At 52.0% G+C, this 15,769-nt stretch overlaps 1 protein-coding gene across 22 annotated transcripts in view; it reads right to left on the bottom strand.

The window, feature by feature from the left end:
• Positions 1-25: 25 nt before the first annotated feature.
• The window catches only part of PTK2B (protein tyrosine kinase 2 beta), a 123,421-nt gene continuing 107,677 nt past the window's right edge, over positions 26-15,769 (bottom strand). For 16 of the 22 annotated variants that reach the window (XM_023636191.2, XM_023636190.2, XM_023636194.2 and 13 more), the window contains 10 exons: positions 13,255-13,363; positions 11,907-11,972; positions 10,537-10,662; positions 6,118-6,264; positions 5,864-5,899; positions 5,455-5,479; positions 3,969-4,015; positions 3,153-3,290; positions 2,810-2,890; positions 26-1,129 (listed from right to left, as the gene is read on the bottom strand). In XM_023636191.2, coding sequence (XP_023491959.2) covers positions 914-1,129; positions 2,810-2,890; positions 3,153-3,290; positions 3,969-4,015; positions 5,455-5,479; positions 5,864-5,899; positions 6,118-6,264; positions 10,537-10,662; positions 11,907-11,972; positions 13,255-13,363 — 991 coding nt within the window. In that variant the 3' untranslated portion in view covers positions 26-913. The remainder of the gene's footprint in view (positions 1,130-2,809; positions 2,891-3,152; positions 3,291-3,968; positions 4,016-5,454; positions 5,480-5,863; positions 5,900-6,117; positions 6,265-10,536; positions 10,663-11,906; positions 11,973-13,254; positions 13,364-15,769) is intronic. The other 6 variants (XM_023636193.2, XM_070256664.1, XM_070256632.1 and 3 more) reach the window with 1 other exon arrangement.

The raw sequence follows: 15,769 nt of genomic DNA, 5'->3' as shown, positions 1-15,769 counted from the left end.
ACCGACAAAACAATCAAACCACAAAGCAAATGGTACAATTTTAATTCATCCACAAGTCAAATAGAAAGAACGTAAAAGAGTGTTCTGCACAAACATGAGAGAGAGAGGGAGGGAGGAGATGAGGAAGGGGGAGAGAAAAGGAGAAGTAAGAAAAGGGAGAGAAAGAAGGACGAGGCGAGGCGGCGAGCGAAGGAAGAAAGAGGAGGGGCGAGGGAGAGAGCGGACTGTGGCCCAAGTCCTGTTTTGGCCTCGTCTCTCCCCTTCTCCCCAACGCTTGGCATGTTGACAACACAGCGTCCTGTGCTGGGACTCCCAATGGCTTGTTCCTGGACTGTGTCCCAGGTCCCCCCTCAGGGGGGCACACGGCTGTCAGTCCAGACCAAACTCACATTAAATAAATTCCAATATACACTGTACAAGAAAGCCAGGTCCATCCCTCATCTCACCATCCACCCACCCCAAAAGAAAGCCCCTCCCTGGTCCCTCTGTGCATGGGGGGGACCTCTGAGTTCGGAAGAGGAAGGAGAAGGAACAGCTTGGTTCCCAAATGGGCCTGCCATGTCCATGCATAACACCACTGTGGCCACTAGGGACACCAGTGTGACCCCCTGCCCAACCGGCCTGGCGGGTGTGAGGAGGGAGTGGCTGGGAGGCAGCAGGGCCCCCTCTGAGCCCTCTCTGTCATCCCCTGGTATCTACAGCCCTGAGGCCCCTCTGTCCAGCTGCAGCCTGAGCAGCACAGTCTGGGGGTCGGGTGGGGAGAGGGGGTCGTGCAAAGTGGCAAGGGCAGAAGGTCTCCCCTCGGCCTTCCCCCTGAGAAGACCCACGTGACCGAAGGCAAGGTGGGGGCCGGGGCAGGGGAGGTACACGACAGGCGGGGCGGAAGACGCGGGCAGGTGGCGCCCACCCTCCGTCACTCTGCAGGCGGGTGGGCCAGGTTGGCCAGAACCTTGGCCTGGTCCACAGCATCGAGCAGGTTCTTGGCGTCCACAGCCAGGGTGTGGGAGGCTGTGAGCATCTGTCGCTTGCACTCCTCGCTCAGGGAGGTCACGGCATTTTGCTGGGCCAGCCGCATCTTATTGATGAGCTCAGCCAGGTCCTTGTTGAGCAGTTTCTGGGTCCCCTCAATCTGTAGAAAGAGTGCACGGAAGAGGCTGGGAGTCTGAGAGGCTGCAAAGTCTAGGCCTGGAGGATTAGGAAGCCCTGAAAGTGTCCACCTGGGCAGTGGCCTAAGCAGTCGGAAGTTCTCTGGGCGGCAAGTCAGACCTGGGCCTGGGCTGAGTCCAAGAACCCATGTGGACTGGAGCCAGGTCAGCAAGGACAGACATTGCAGACATCCTGGACCCCAACTCAGCCCGCCCCAGCCCAGTCTGATCCAGCCCCACAGACCCTCCTCCCTTCATGGCAATGTCCCCTCTTGCTGGCCCAACATTCAAGTGGATGGTCAGTGGTCAAGTGTGTTTATTCACTTGTTAGCCGTCCACTGTCAAATCAGGAGATCAGGGCCAGTGGTTTGGGCTGTAGGGGAGAGCTGTAGGGTTCCATTTACTGCTGTATCTTCAGCCTAGCACACCGCTGAGCACATGCTCTGAGCTCAAGTGGAATGAGTGACTGGACGATGGCTGGCCTGGGGCTCCTCTGTGGGCTGCTGCCGCCACCCAGAGGGAAGCCAGGAAATGCCCACACCCTCCTGCATCGTCCTATCTTGAGCAGTCACAGACAGTGACTGGGGACAGTGGTGGGGTGTGGGGGTCACCTGTGCCACGTCCCTGGCCACTGGGGGATGGTGGATCAAACTACAGCCTGGCAGGGGTTGTGGGGTTCTGCTGGGGTCTATGGCTGGTTTCCAGACAGACACCCAACAAATGTGCAGAGGCACCGTATGTTTCGTATTGCCATGGTAACAAATTACCACACATGTAGTGGCTTAAAACAACACACACTTATTCTCTTACTGTTCTGGAGGTCAGAGAGGTCCTATGGGGCTAAAGTCAAGGGACAGCTGGGCTGCATGCCTTCTGCAGCCTCTAGGGGACACCCTGTTCCCTGCCTTTTCTGACGCTGCCTTCCTTGGCTTGTGGATCCTTCCAGCAATGGCATCATTCCAACCTCTGCTTCTGCTATCACATCTCCTCCTCTGACTCTTATAAGACCTCTGCTTCTGCCTCTCTTACAAGGACCCTTGTGATTACATTGGACCAGCATAATCTCCCCACCTCAAGACCCTTAACTTAATCACACCTGCAAAGTCCCCTTTGCCATGTAAGGTAACAGTCATGCGTTCCGGGCCTTAGGACGTGGACGTCTGGGCAGGGGCATTATTCTGCCCACCCTAGGCCCCACCTACATGTAGGGCACCAAGACTCCATTTTGGTTTTCATTGATAGTTTGTTTCTCACTTAAATAAAGAAAATGAGATTAAATGACCCATTAAAGAAACCTTAACAGCTATTTTGATGGCACAGGCACCTTAACCTTGGGCTGGAGGGTGACCACATAAAGGAGCGCGGGAGGGGAAGGGCAGCTGTGTGCTCCTTTGCATATCCTCACACACTGAGAAGTTGCTGGAGCCATCTAAGACTAAACTAGGACATTCGCCATGGGAAGCTGGCCGAGTCTCTGGGTGCCAGCTCAGCTGCTTATGGTACCCGCTCAGATGTGCTGTCAGAGCCAACTGCTGAAGGCCCAGCAGGCAAGATGAGGCTGCTCAGGGCCCTCATGAGCCTCCTGTGTGGAACACAGCTGGGGCAGGTGGAGGTGAAGGGGAGAGGCGACAGCCAATGGCACATTCTGGGACGAGGACACCCACCTCGGTCCGTGAAGATGACGGCAAGGAGGGCAGGAGATCGTCCACGCTCCCGATGAGCTTCCGCAGGGTCAGGCCCACGTTCTGGGAGAGAAAGGGGCAGGGTGACCGTCACCTTTCTTTTGAGAACCTCAGGTTTCCCTTGGGAAGAGCCTTTCTGGGACAGGACCCACCTTCCGAGGCTACCTGGGACTAGATTCCCTTTGAGCACCTTGCTGTACTGGGGGTCTTCCTGGGAAAGGCACTTACTAGGCAGACAAGGAAGCTCAGCCCCTCCCCGTTTCCCTCCTGGGCGCGATGCGCAGCCTGCACCTTGCTGTCCCCGCCTCCTGCCCCTGGCTCTCACCTTCACCACCACCACGTAGCCCTCGGGAGGCAGCTGACAGAGCTCGTTCTTGAGGTCCAGCACAGCCCGCACCAGCTCCATGACGTTGAGGTACACCAGGTCGTCGGTGCGGTCCAGGTTGGCTGTGGGCTGGATGGACTGCGGGGAGAGAAGCAGACCGCCGGAGGGGCAGGCTGTGAGTCAGGGGGACAGCACCAGTCTTTCCCGGGCAGGCACCACCGGTGCCAACTCAGCCACCAGCCCAATATGAAAAGACTCTTCTCCGAAATGATAGTGCCCTGCCCTCCCTTCTGCTTCCAGGGCAGTGGTTCTCACGTTAGAGTCTGCCAGGGGGCCTTAGAGAAGACTGGTGGCCGGCTTCACACCAGACCAACCGAACCACCTCCTGGGCATGGGGGTCAGGTGGTGTTGGAAGTTCCTCAGGTTATTCTAATGGACAGCCAAGGCTGTGAGCCACTGTCCGAGAGTGAGGGTCTCAGGCCACCGTAGGAACAGAGTGGGTGCTGGAAGCCAAGCAGGCAGGCTTGAGAGAAGAAGGGGGCCCACACCTCCTCTTCCAAGGGCTGGACCAATGGGCTTTCCTCCAGGTTGGGGAGAGGGCACGAGAGACGGGAGACTGGTCTTCCCCTTGCTTTCTCATGGGTTAGCTGTGTGGCCTCAGACGAGGCACTTCACCTCTCTGGGCCTCTGCTATATAATGAGGATACTGGACTGGGTGATTTCCGAGGGCCTCCGAAATCCTTTCAGTCCACGGCCTCCAGTCTTGTGAAGCCCTGCTTCCAATTCATTACCAGCTTCGGCAGAGCCCACACATACCTGAGCGCCCAGCCGCGGTGGCTTCTGTGGGGGTCCCGTGAACTCTGCTGCAAGGGAGAGGGGGAGTGAGTAGGGGGAGTTTTCAGCATCCTGGCCCTTCCCTTTGTGACTCCTGATAACCAAACCAACCCTCTCTCCTCTATTACCGCGAGACCCAGCACAATTAACCCTGAATTCCAGGAAGAAGGCAGGGAAAAGAAGCTCTGGTCAACCTGGTCCTCCCTTTCTTGGGGACAAGCACTGCTGTCCATCTTACAGAAAGAAAAAGCCAAAGTCGCAGCAGAGATGGAGTGACTGCAGTGGGTGTCCCGACCCCGGCAAGTCTGTGCTCCCTGCCCTGGCACCGGGCCCTGAGGACAGCACACACACTGGCCTCGACAGCCCGGGAGGAAGAACTTCACTCTGTGAAGGCAGCAGGTGGCTGTGGAGCCCCCACCCCGGGGCAACAGCAGCTAAGGGGGTAGATTTGCGAGGATTCCCCAGTAGTTTGCTTTGAGCGTTTGGGAGTCCAGGGAGTGAAATGGCAGAACCACACTATTCACTCCCACTTTGATCAGTGAAGACACCTACAAGCCCTGTGGAGCTGCTGGGAGAGTGAGCCCTGGAGTGGAAGTCGGGAGACCTGGTTATACTCTCATCTCCACCTCCAAAGAGCCGTGTGACCTAGGGCGGCTCACTTACACTCTCTGGGCCTTACTTTTCATCTGTCACATAAGAGGGTTAGCTCAGAAGGTACCTGGAGCCTGGGCTCAAAGCTGAGCTCTGCTAATTACTAGCTGTGTGACTTTGGATAAGTTACTTAACCTTCCTGTGCCTTGGTTTCATGTCCGTTGTAAAATGGGCATGATAATAAATTGTACCCATCCCAGAGAGCTGCTGTGAGATTAAGTGAGTTGACATTTGTGAGCAACTTGGGCCCATGCTTGGCTTGTGTTTAGTTCTCTGTGACTGTTGTCATTGTCGTTGGTTGCTGTCATCATCATCATCATCATTGCCACCATCAGCCCCAGGCCTCTGAGATGATGACGATGAGCCTGGCTCACTGCTGGCTCATCCCTCCCCCCTTCAGCAGAGACTTCTGGAAAGATCCTGTGGGCTCGGCTGCCCCTCTTTCTCTCTTCCATCCCTTGGGCCCAGGGAAGGTGAGATCTACCAGGAGAAGCGGGTGGAGCTACTTTATTTTTCTCCATAAAGCCTCCAACAGAGTGAGTGGGAGCTAGGAAGGAAGAAAGAATCACCAGCTCTTCCAAATAAACGCAAGAAGGAGATCAACTGGGAAGAGGACTGAGGACAGAGAGAGACAAGAAATGGCACTAGGCAGGGAGGGAGTGGGGCCGACAGATGGAGGGGAAGGGGAGAAAGCAACTCAACATTTCTTAAAACGGCAACTAGACGCTGCTGCTCTCTGCCAGGGGCAGTCAGCAAGCAGCTCGATGCAAGATGTCAAGAGGAAACTCCCGCCAAAAGGAAGGGCGTGAACACTTACTGTAGCCAGGCTCCTTCTCCGGGGTCTGCAAGGAAGGAAAGAGAACATGTCACTAACGTGGCTCTGGGGACAATCCACTTCCCCCCTCAACTGTTCCCCAGCCCTTGACTGTGCATGTAGAGGTTTCGAGGTCATAGTCACAGGGGCTCTGGGGAGCTCCTGATGAAAAGTGACCCAGGGCTGGGCCTGCCCTTTCCAGGAGGCTGAGGGGCGCTGTGGCCGAGGAAGGTGGTGCTGAGGGTCTCGATCAGGTGAGAACTCAGGAAAGGAGCCTCGTGGGGATCAGAGGAAAGAGAAAGACAGGCTCCCAATGTGAGAGGCAGAAAGGGAGAGAGGGGCAGACCCAGGGTGCTGGAGCTGGGGTCCCCTGGCCTTCACTCTAAGGCAGAGACCTCTCCCAGTGACTTACCAACGGGGACTTATCGTTCATGTAAACCATGGGGTCCTGCAGAGGAGGAAACCAAAGCAAAGGACTTAGGATTCCGGAACTAAAATCCCCTGAATGATGGAGAGCATTCACTCTAGTCAGTGGGGAGGCGAAAGAGGACACAAACTGACATGATGCCGTGGACCTCTCTCCCATGCAAGCACTTGCATGACAGTGTGTCCAGCGGTGCTGCAGGGAATGGTGCCCCTTCCCACCCAGGCCCAGCGGCTGCTCACCAAGGATTTCTCCTCCTGCCTCAGCCACTGGTAATCTTCCACCATCTGCTTCTGCTGCTTATCCAGGATCTGCCGCATCTTGACCCTCTCGGCCTCCCAGAGCTGCTGGGCCTCTTCTCGGCTGCTGGGTCGGACGAAGTCCCCCTCCTGAGAGGACAGCGGGGAGAGAGGAGAGTACACAATGAGCCCAGTCCCCAGACTCAGGAGGGACAATCCCCTGAAGAGCCACAAGCCTTGGCCCTGACAGCTGCTTTCTTCTTGTAAAGTTGTTCTTAAATCCACAGCCATGTATGCAGACAGTTACAATGGGGCCTGCCAGCCCCAAGCACATGCCTGTGTTGCAGCGTAATGCCAAACCCGAGAACACATTGGTTAACATGCACTGTATTTGAACGATTACATAATCTGCTGATAAAATTTTATTTTCAAATTACTGCCCTAAGGTCATTTTCTCAGTTGGCGTTTGTCATGGTTGCTGTCACTTAAATGTAGAAATGCAAAGCCAGCCTCAGACAGCCTGAGCACCCATCCCCAGGGAAGCATCACGCGGCGGGTCTGGGGGCTCGGAGAAGCAGAGGCGCTGCCTCCAGCCTCAGGGTATGCAGTCCCGCCAAGCCGTCCGTGTGGGGTGGAGCCTGCGAGGAGCGACACCATGACCGTCTGATTGCACTTTTGTGTTAAAACACACTCTTCCTTAAGATAGCAGCTCAGGTTATTGAGCCAAAGGTTCAAAGAATGCATGAGCGAAGGGATAAAGTGAAGAACAAAATTCAAAGAAGTACAGTCTCTAGATACGCAATAAATGCTTCTCCCCATCACTTCATTAATCTAACCCTTGTTTTAACTCATCGGTGGGGCTTTGGACCCGTTCGTAGCTTTACCCGCTAGTTCTGAAACAGAAGGCATTGCATGTTTTCTTATTCCTTCTTTCCCTCTGTCTTCCCCAGGGTTCATTTATTTAATTAGCTGCTCAGGCCCTTCAAACTGCTTTCCTCTTTTCTGCTGCACACGATCCCCTGGGCCACCTGGGCTCATGAGCGTAAGTGGCATTTATTGGAGTGCATAAAACCCAGGTGGCCTTTGCCAGGGGCACAACCTTTCTATGACCTCGAGGCCAGCAGGCCCCTCAGAGCCTTCCTTTGAAGTGGCCAGTTTACATACAAGTCACTCGCATAAAATGCTAAAAATTACTCTCTATCTACTTTAACGAGCCATAATCTCTGCCAAGTCTCTAAAAAGATTTTCCCCACTAAACTCTTTAAAACACACTTGAATATAACAGCACTGTTTAAAAATAGTTATATTGGGATTTTTTCCCTAGAGCTTATGGAGCTTCAATTACCACTCTCAATTGCTAACTATGCTTCTCTCCACAAGTTAGATCTCTTGCTGAAACAGTCTTTGATCGTTAATCTATTCAACAGCTATTTATTAAGAAACGACTACGTGGCAGGCATAGGCCGGGCACGCTGGGAGGGCAGTGACAGTAGAGCAGGCAATGTCCCTGTTCTCCTGGGGCTAAGTAAACGACAGCTAGAGGGGCTTTCTCAGCCTCAGCACCATCACCATTTGGAGCCAGATAATTTGTTGTCGGGGGAAGATTCCCCATATGTCGTAGACGCTGAGGAGCAACTCCAGCCACTAGATGCCTGTAGCACCTCCCTAGTTGTAACAAAAATGCCTCCAGGCATCGCCAAGTGCCCCCTTGGAGGCCAGATCACTTCAGCTGAGAGCTACTGAGTTAGACCTTCTAAGAACACAAATTTCAGAACATAAGAGTATTTTATAATCATAAAATTGATAAAAAATACATAAGATTTATCTCACAGAGGCTGATCCTCCAAAATGAGGGAATTTTAAGGCTATAAATATCCACCATTAAATGCCAACACCTGCAAACACAGTGGGACAGCTGTCCCATACTCTCAGCAAATAGTAACAAAGAGAAACTAGTGTCGAACATTCTGAAGAGAGAGTTAGGGCCCTCCAGGTATAGGAAACATGTAGGGTCTAAGGAAGACTAAAGTAAATACCGGTGGGACGCCTGACCAGACTCAAGAAAGCACTGTGTAGTTTTGTAAGTGCTAAAAGAAGATGCCCACCACTCAAATGTTTAGTATGCCCCAGGTCTGATCACCACCTTACCAAATATTTTAACGTGTGTTGGAAGATTTGTTCCTATGTCTTCCAATCTCATAATAAAATGAGATTTAAAAAAATTGAATGTCAGGGCCGGCCCCGTGGCCGAGTGGTTAAGTTTGCACGCTCTGCTACAGCGGCCCAGGATTTTGTGGGTTCGGATCCTGGGTGCGGACATGGTACCGCTCGTCAGGCCACGTTGAGGAGGCGTCCCACATGCCACAACTAGAAGGACCCACAACTAAGATATACAACTATGCACTGGGGGGATTTGGGGAGAGAAAGTAGAAAAAAAATATTGAATGTCTTTAAGGCTTACTTGTCTGAAATGTACCTCAGATATTCTTATCAGGTGACAGATACTTACATTGCTGGTCACTCTTAAAAGGAATCAGGTCTTTGCGGTTTTTTAAAATGACTCTCACAAGCTGTGACACCTCCCATAATTTGTCTGCCCCCCATCCTGCCAGCCTCATTTCCACCTCGACACACACCCTTCCTCGTTCTAGGCAAACAGCTCCTGCACCCGCCCTATGCTTTCCCATCCCTCAGCTTTGGCTCCTACTGACGCCTCTTCCTCTTTCATTCCCCACATCCCAGCTTCTTCCTCTCCAAATCGTCCCCATCCTTCGAGGCCCAGCTGAAAAAAGAAGCTGGAAAGAGTTGCTCTCCCCTCGGGACTCTCACGGCACTTTCGCCCTATCTCTGTGTGCCACTCCCGGTGGCTTCACTGCAGGCGAGTGTGCACCTGGTGTGCTCCTTCCGCCCACCTGTAAGCTCACTGAAGGCAGGACTGCCTTGTTCTCCCTTCAGCCCCGGGCACAGCGCTCGGCAGGGTGTCCCTGCCAAAGGCGCTGTTTACTGCATTTTTACTATTATTTTAAACCTCAGTCGTGAGGTCTTCAAGAGGGAGATGACTGCCATCTGACTCTGGTGTGGAATCTCACAGAATCCCAGATGAGTCAGGCAATAGAGTCAGTCAGTAGAAACGCTGTTTTCCTGAGAAAACCCCCTCTGGCTTTTGATCAGTGCTTTGCAGGGCACCGTTATGCCGTGTCAGCATTCTACCTGGAGGGGCTTTCCCGGTGTTTCTGCGTAGACCGTAAAATGGAGTTCATATTTTTAACTTTTTTTCCTTTATTTAAAGAAATGCTCATTATGCTCTTTTAGGCAGACTTGTCTTATGGCAAGTACTTCTAAACCCTTGACACAAAAGGTCTTTTTTCCTGCTGCACAGTCTGTCCTTAGGGAGCTAAAGGAAGTCCTTACGGTCACACAGGGGTTTGACAAAGGCAACACCACCCTTCAAACGTGCAAAATAGCTTCTTTCTACAGGGACATGTTTTAAAGCAAAACTCACTAAAACTCAATTAATTATGAATAAAGAGTTAAGGACAGAAGGGCGGAGGAACCGAACACTGCCCAAATTATAGTCCACGCTCAAAAATGCAGTTTTATTGTTAAGTATATGCTAAGATAGAAATTGGTTAAATTAACGTAAAAGAGAAAAATGTACTAGATCAGGGAAAAAATTGATTCCACAATAGATCTTGCTGCCTAGAATTGTAAGTTATCTAACTCGTTTCAAAATTTTAGTAAATTAAGAGTAATCACAGAGAATATACCAACATACTTTCCTCCATTTTCTAAATCTGTTGTAATAAACATGCAGTTTTCCCCAAAATTTTTAGAGTGATGTATACTGCACTTGAAATGTCTTGCATGAATACATCGGCGGTTGACAACAAAGAGGTGACTGGGGAGGGGGCTTTGTTGCACACTAGCCCCCAAGCTCCTTTTTGTACAGTAGCAACTTTTACAAAAGCAGCACGACTGGCAGCCACAAGGAAGCCTTTCCTTTGACTCAAGAGAGATTTAGCAACCAAAGCAATCAGGCGGGAAGGGCAGAGCAGAACATCCAGGATCTTTTATTCTCTAGCACCTTTAGGCTTGGCTGCCCTTTGCCCACAAGCCTCTACACTACCCCCAGGGCTCGGGAAAGTGGGAGATTTTATATCATTCGCCGCAGCACCAGAGTCTGGGCAGGGGCAGGTCTGGAGCCAGCTGGTGTCCTCAGGAGCAGAGCCTGGCTTGGCCCCCAGCCTCTGATGTGTTTGCAAAGGAGAGGGAGTCAGAGAGCCCCTCTGTGGTCTGACTGGTGCATGGAAACATGGAGGGCACCTCCTGAGCCTGAGGACATGGGGTTCCCAGTGTCCCAGGCACCTCCCTCCATCAGCCTCCTCAGTCCGGGCTGGGACCCAGCATGCAGTGCCCTCTTACCCGCATGCTGTGGCGCTTGAAGACATTGTGCCGGTGGAGAGGCGGGGTGTGCAGCGAGTTTACAGGAGATGGGTACTCCATAGGGCTGGTGAGCGTAGGTGAGCTGGCACACAGACCCTCGGGGACCTATTCCGGAGAAGCAAAGAAGCACCAGGCACAGGGACAAGGCAAGAAGGTGGACAATTAGCTGCTACAAACACGAGCACAGAGAAACGATACATGAGCACCATGGGAGAAACAGGACTTGCTCTCCAGGAGCTAATAAAGCACGTGGTGTGAGCATTTTGCTGGCCCTGTTTGAGAGGCACGGTGGAGCAACACATACGGCTGTTAGCTAGGAGTCAGTGCAGCCACCGTGGCCCCTTATTCATCTAACAGCCCTCCCCAGATGCTCTGCATACCATGGGTCCACACAAGTGACAGATCTACTGAGAACACGTCTCCTCCCTCAGGACTCTTCAGAAAGGATTCACTTTTCACGGTCACGTTACAAACTGACACACATGATTGCCCTACACGTATGTGTGTGCGGGCATTTTTAAATCAGCATTTTAAACAGCATTCTAGGGACATTGCTTTTATCTTCTGCATTGAGGTTTTTTTCCACATGAAGAAGAATTGTCTGTTAGCTCTTGGTCGGGGTTGTTTTGGTCCTGGGGTGTTTCCTTGAGAAATATATGACCGTGGGACATCAGCTTTCTGTAAGGAGAACCAAATAAACAGACACGCTTCTACTGACTGAGATGCTCCATTACTGAGCAGCAACTCTGAGCTGAGCGATGTAAGAGAAGAAAAGACAGTGACCTGGGCTCCTTACAACTGAGATGCAAGAGAGTGACACAGGACAGAGACCTTCTGAGACAGGGCCCTAAAGCACAGGAGTTCCCATGGTTGGCAATGATGGAGGAGAGAGGAAAGCTCGGATGGAACCTGCTCTCTCTTCACTGGCCACTAGGTTCTGGCCAGGCCCTCTGTGGGGAGCCCCAGGGAGCAACTCCATTCTCTGGGGAATATCAACTGTCCCCAGCTGCCTGGGGTTCCTTCTCAGAAGGCTTTGCTTAGGACAGGAGGCCAACGAGGCCTTGGACAAGAAGAGGGAGCTGTAGGCAGGCACACGGAGCAGCAAACACTGTGGACAGATGGCACATCTCAGCTGAGGATAGCCCGGTGGAATCGCATTTTGAGTCTTTTGATCTCTGGGTACTCTGAGTTCGAGTTCTTTTCTAGATACCAAAGAAGAGCCAAAACAGGCCATCTCCGTTACCTGAGCAGATGACTGCTTCTCCTTAAAGGCATGAGGATGAAATTTCAGGAAGGACCTAGACGAGGAAGGGCCCCAAACACTCCCAGCCCGCCGGCTACATGTTTACCTGGAACTGCAGTGTGGGAGCCAGAAGGTTGGTTTGTGGAGGGGTTCTGTACTTGGGGCGGCTGGGCTGGGGAGAGAACACAGAGAGGACTCAGGCCATGTGTCTCTCCTTGAGGGACCACAGCTCACCAAGGGGAATATCGGGTCGGAGACAGGTCAGGCTTGTTCAGAATGAAGGAGAGATGAGGGGCAAAGTTATCATTACAGTCATTTGTATCCATTACAAACACCCACTACATGCTGAACGATGAGAAGGTACAAAGGGGCCAGCCTCTCTGCCCTCCTGGGGGCCATCACTAACTGGAGGGGTTCCCAGTCTCTGTGTGTGTAACCTTCCTAGATGTGGGGGCACCTGCCAAGCCACCCGTCGACAGCCATGGACATTCAGAGACAGGAGGTCACTGAGGGCTCAGGCACTCACAGCAGCTTCCTGGAGGAGATGACAACTGAGTGGGGCCCTGAGTGAGGGAAGGAACTGGGGCATGCTAGGCAGGGGGGTCAGTGAGGAAGGGCCCTGGACCAGATAGGGCTTTGTTATGGATTGAATGTCTGTGTCCCTCCAAATGCGTATGTTGCAACCCTAACTCTCAATGTGATGATATTTGCAGGGGGGCATTTGGGAGGTAAGTAGGGTTAGACGAGGTCATGAGGGTGGGACCCTTATGATGGGATTAGTGTTCTTATTAGAAGAAGAGACACCAGAGCTGTCACTCTCTCTGCCATATGAGGACACAGCGAGAAGGCAGCAATCTGCAAGCCAGGAAGAGAGCCCTCATCAGACCTTGAATCTGCCAGCACCTTGATTTTGGGCTTCCTGGCGTCCACAACTGCCTGCTGTTTAAGCCACTCAGTTTATGGTGTCTTGTTACAGCACCCGAGCAGACTAAAACACGAACGGTCCCTCAAAACCCGCCCACCTAATGGATGGCGGTGGAGCGCTGGCTCCTGAGCCCAGAGATGCCATGGAGGGTATGGACCCAGAGGTTGGACCTAAGGGACCCAAGGACACTCCCAATCATGTGCCCTCAGGGGGATCTCATTTGTTCCTAAAACCACCAGAAAGAAAAGTGCTCCAGCCTCTTGAGGGAAATGTTTGCAGGGTGATTTCCTGCCTCAGCTGCCCCACAAGGTGTCTGCTCTCTTGCTGTCTCATATTCCGCCTGCCAGGGCACCAATGTGAGGGGCTGAGTTCAGTGCTGATGGGCGGTTGGGCTGAAGGGCTGAGAGGACTGTGGGGGCACATCCTCCCTATGCTGGGAAGGGAAGTCACAGTCAGGCCAGGAACGAACCAGTTGGGGCCCCAGCTCTGCTGTGACCCACAGGACTGGCGAGGCCAGGGCTTGGCTTACCTTGGGTGGGGGCTCCTGGAGGGCTGTGGGCTCCAAGATTTTGGGAGGTCGATAGCGAGCATTCCTCTCCTGCTCTGTGTCGATGTCTTTCTCCATCTGATAAACGTCACTGCCAAGGAGTCAGGTCAGACAAGGAGAGAGAAACAAAGTCAAAAATACTCCTGGGGGGGCTGGGCTGGTGGCATAATGGTTAAGTTTGTGCACTCTGCTTTGGTGGCCCAGGATTCATGAGTTTGGATCCCGGGCACAGACCTACACACTTCTCAACAAGCCAGCTGTGGCAGCATCCCACATACAAAATGGAGGAAGACTGGCACAGATGTTAGCTTAGCAACAGTCTTCCTCAAGCAAAAGAGGAAGATTGGCAACAGATGTTAGCTCAGGGCCAATCTTCCTCACAAAAACAAAAAAACCCAAAAAACCTCCTGGCGGCTCCTCTCTGCCTTTCACCAAAGCCCTGAGAGGCCCAGAGAGGCCTGGAGGAGGACTGCTGAATCCAATTTCTATCTCCTCTGCAGAGTGGGCTGGGGAGACCCGTCTGAGATAGGTGGGGATATGGAACCTGAGGTCACTCCCACACTGCGGTTGGGAGGATCACAGGAATGGATCCACTGTGGGAAAACATCCTTGGAGAGCCAGTCCCAGCCCAAAATGGCAGTGGAAGCGTGTCTCCAGCTCACCTCCCCACGCCTCTTGCATTCCTGTGCCTCCTGTTGGCACTGACCCCTCACATAGATTTCTAAGGTCCCAGACAACTTCATGACCGAGGCCTGTGTTCTCCATCTCCCGTTTCTCACTAAACATCCCCCCAATGCACTCCTGGTGTGTGCTCATGGGAAAAGGCTGTGGACTCCCTGCCAGGTTAGCTATGGGGATTCTCGCCCTTCTTACCCAATCCAGTGGTTCCCAACCTGGGAATCACCAACCCCAGAGGACTCCGGACTGACTGCAGGGGTCCATGAATTCACATGTTCATCTGTGCACCAAGGATGGTCTGTAGACCAAGTATTATGGACTGGGGAAATAAATTTCTGGGCCCAAGATGGAGGTGCTCCTGCCTGGGTGCCACGTGAGCAAACTGAAACTTAGAGAACTTTCGTGTCCTTCTAGAGGCTCTGCTTGACCAGAAACACAGTCCGCCCAGTCAGCACATCCCAAACGCCAAGCTGACTCTGGGCTCTATACATACTTCCTTGTTCCTCATTCACTTTCTATTTTTCTCTTCCTTCTTCCTTCTTCTTTACCCTAAAAGAGCTTTCTGCTTTTGACTCCATTTTGCCGTTTTCTGGACCATTGGGAATGGAGACTGCCCGCTCCAAGAAGTGTTAAATAAAATGTGTTTGTATCACCCAGATTGTCTTCTTTAATCATTTTTAAGAGTACTACTAAATATGCAATATTTGGTAATGTGTTTTCAGATGTATATACATTATACTGCGTGTAATAACAAATTCATTATATAGTTTACTCCATTTTGTCATCAATAGATTCTAAAAGTGTAACTATTGTTACATGGAGGAATTCTCAAAATTTGACATTACAAGGGCCCTTCTTACCCCAAAAGATTGGGAAACACTCATCTACTATTTTCTTAACTCTAATGGGCGACTGTCAGGCTGTGGTTTGAGGGAGGCATCCTGGGGTCCCTGGGTCTTTGGGATCCTTCAGATCACACCAGAAAAGTCTGCTCCCAACTCCATCCACGTGAGGGGTGGGCCTGGTGCCTCTAAGGGGGCATGCCTCTCCGCTGTGGGAGAGACCCCTGTCCCAGCTCCTCATGGTTCTCAGCCCCCAGAGTGAATTAAGACCCCCACCCTCATCACCCAGAGCTTTAGCCCTCTCAGCTACACCTTTCGAATACTTTTCTCCTGGAACCCTCTGACTTCTCTAATCTCTCTTATAAGGGACCCACAGATGAGTCTAGAATTAATCAGGAGTGTTAGTGGAGGGATAGACAGCAACAGAGGGGCCTTTTAAGCTGGAGGTCCTGCAGACTGTGCTGGAGCCCCTGCTCCTACGAATCAATGCAGTGCCCTTCCCTCTGTCCCAGCCTGGGCCTTCCCAGCTTCCTCCCTGGGGGCCCTCCCCCAAGGCAGTTTCCAGCAGCTATTTTCTTGTCCTAAAAAAAGGCCAGCATGTTGACTACAGTGTTTAAAGCTGCCATATTGAACATTAACCGAGCACTAGATGTCCTAAAGCAGGATCAGCAACTTAGGGCCTACAGGCCACATCAGCCCTGTCTATTTTTGTAAGGCCCCAAACTAAAGATGGTTTTTATGTTTTAACAATGGAAAACAATGCAAAGAAGAAAATATTTTGTGATGTGAAAATTAGATGAAACTCAAATTTCAGTGTCCACAAATAAAGGTTATGGAAACCCAGCTAGCCCACTCATTTATGCATTGCCTAGGGGGCCTTTCGAGTTCCAGCATCCGAGCTGAATAGTTTCCACAGAGGTGGTATGGCCTGCAAAGCCCAGAATATTTACTATCTGGCTCTTTACAGAAAAAGTGTG

The sequence above is a fragment of the Equus caballus genome, chromosome 2, assembly GCF_041296265.1.
Source record: "Equus caballus isolate H_3958 breed thoroughbred chromosome 2, TB-T2T, whole genome shotgun sequence".
NCBI lineage: Eukaryota > Metazoa > Chordata > Mammalia > Perissodactyla > Equidae > Equus > Equus caballus.
The sequence above is the reverse complement of the archived record's forward strand: the minus strand, read 5'-3'. Positions and strand labels throughout refer to the sequence as shown.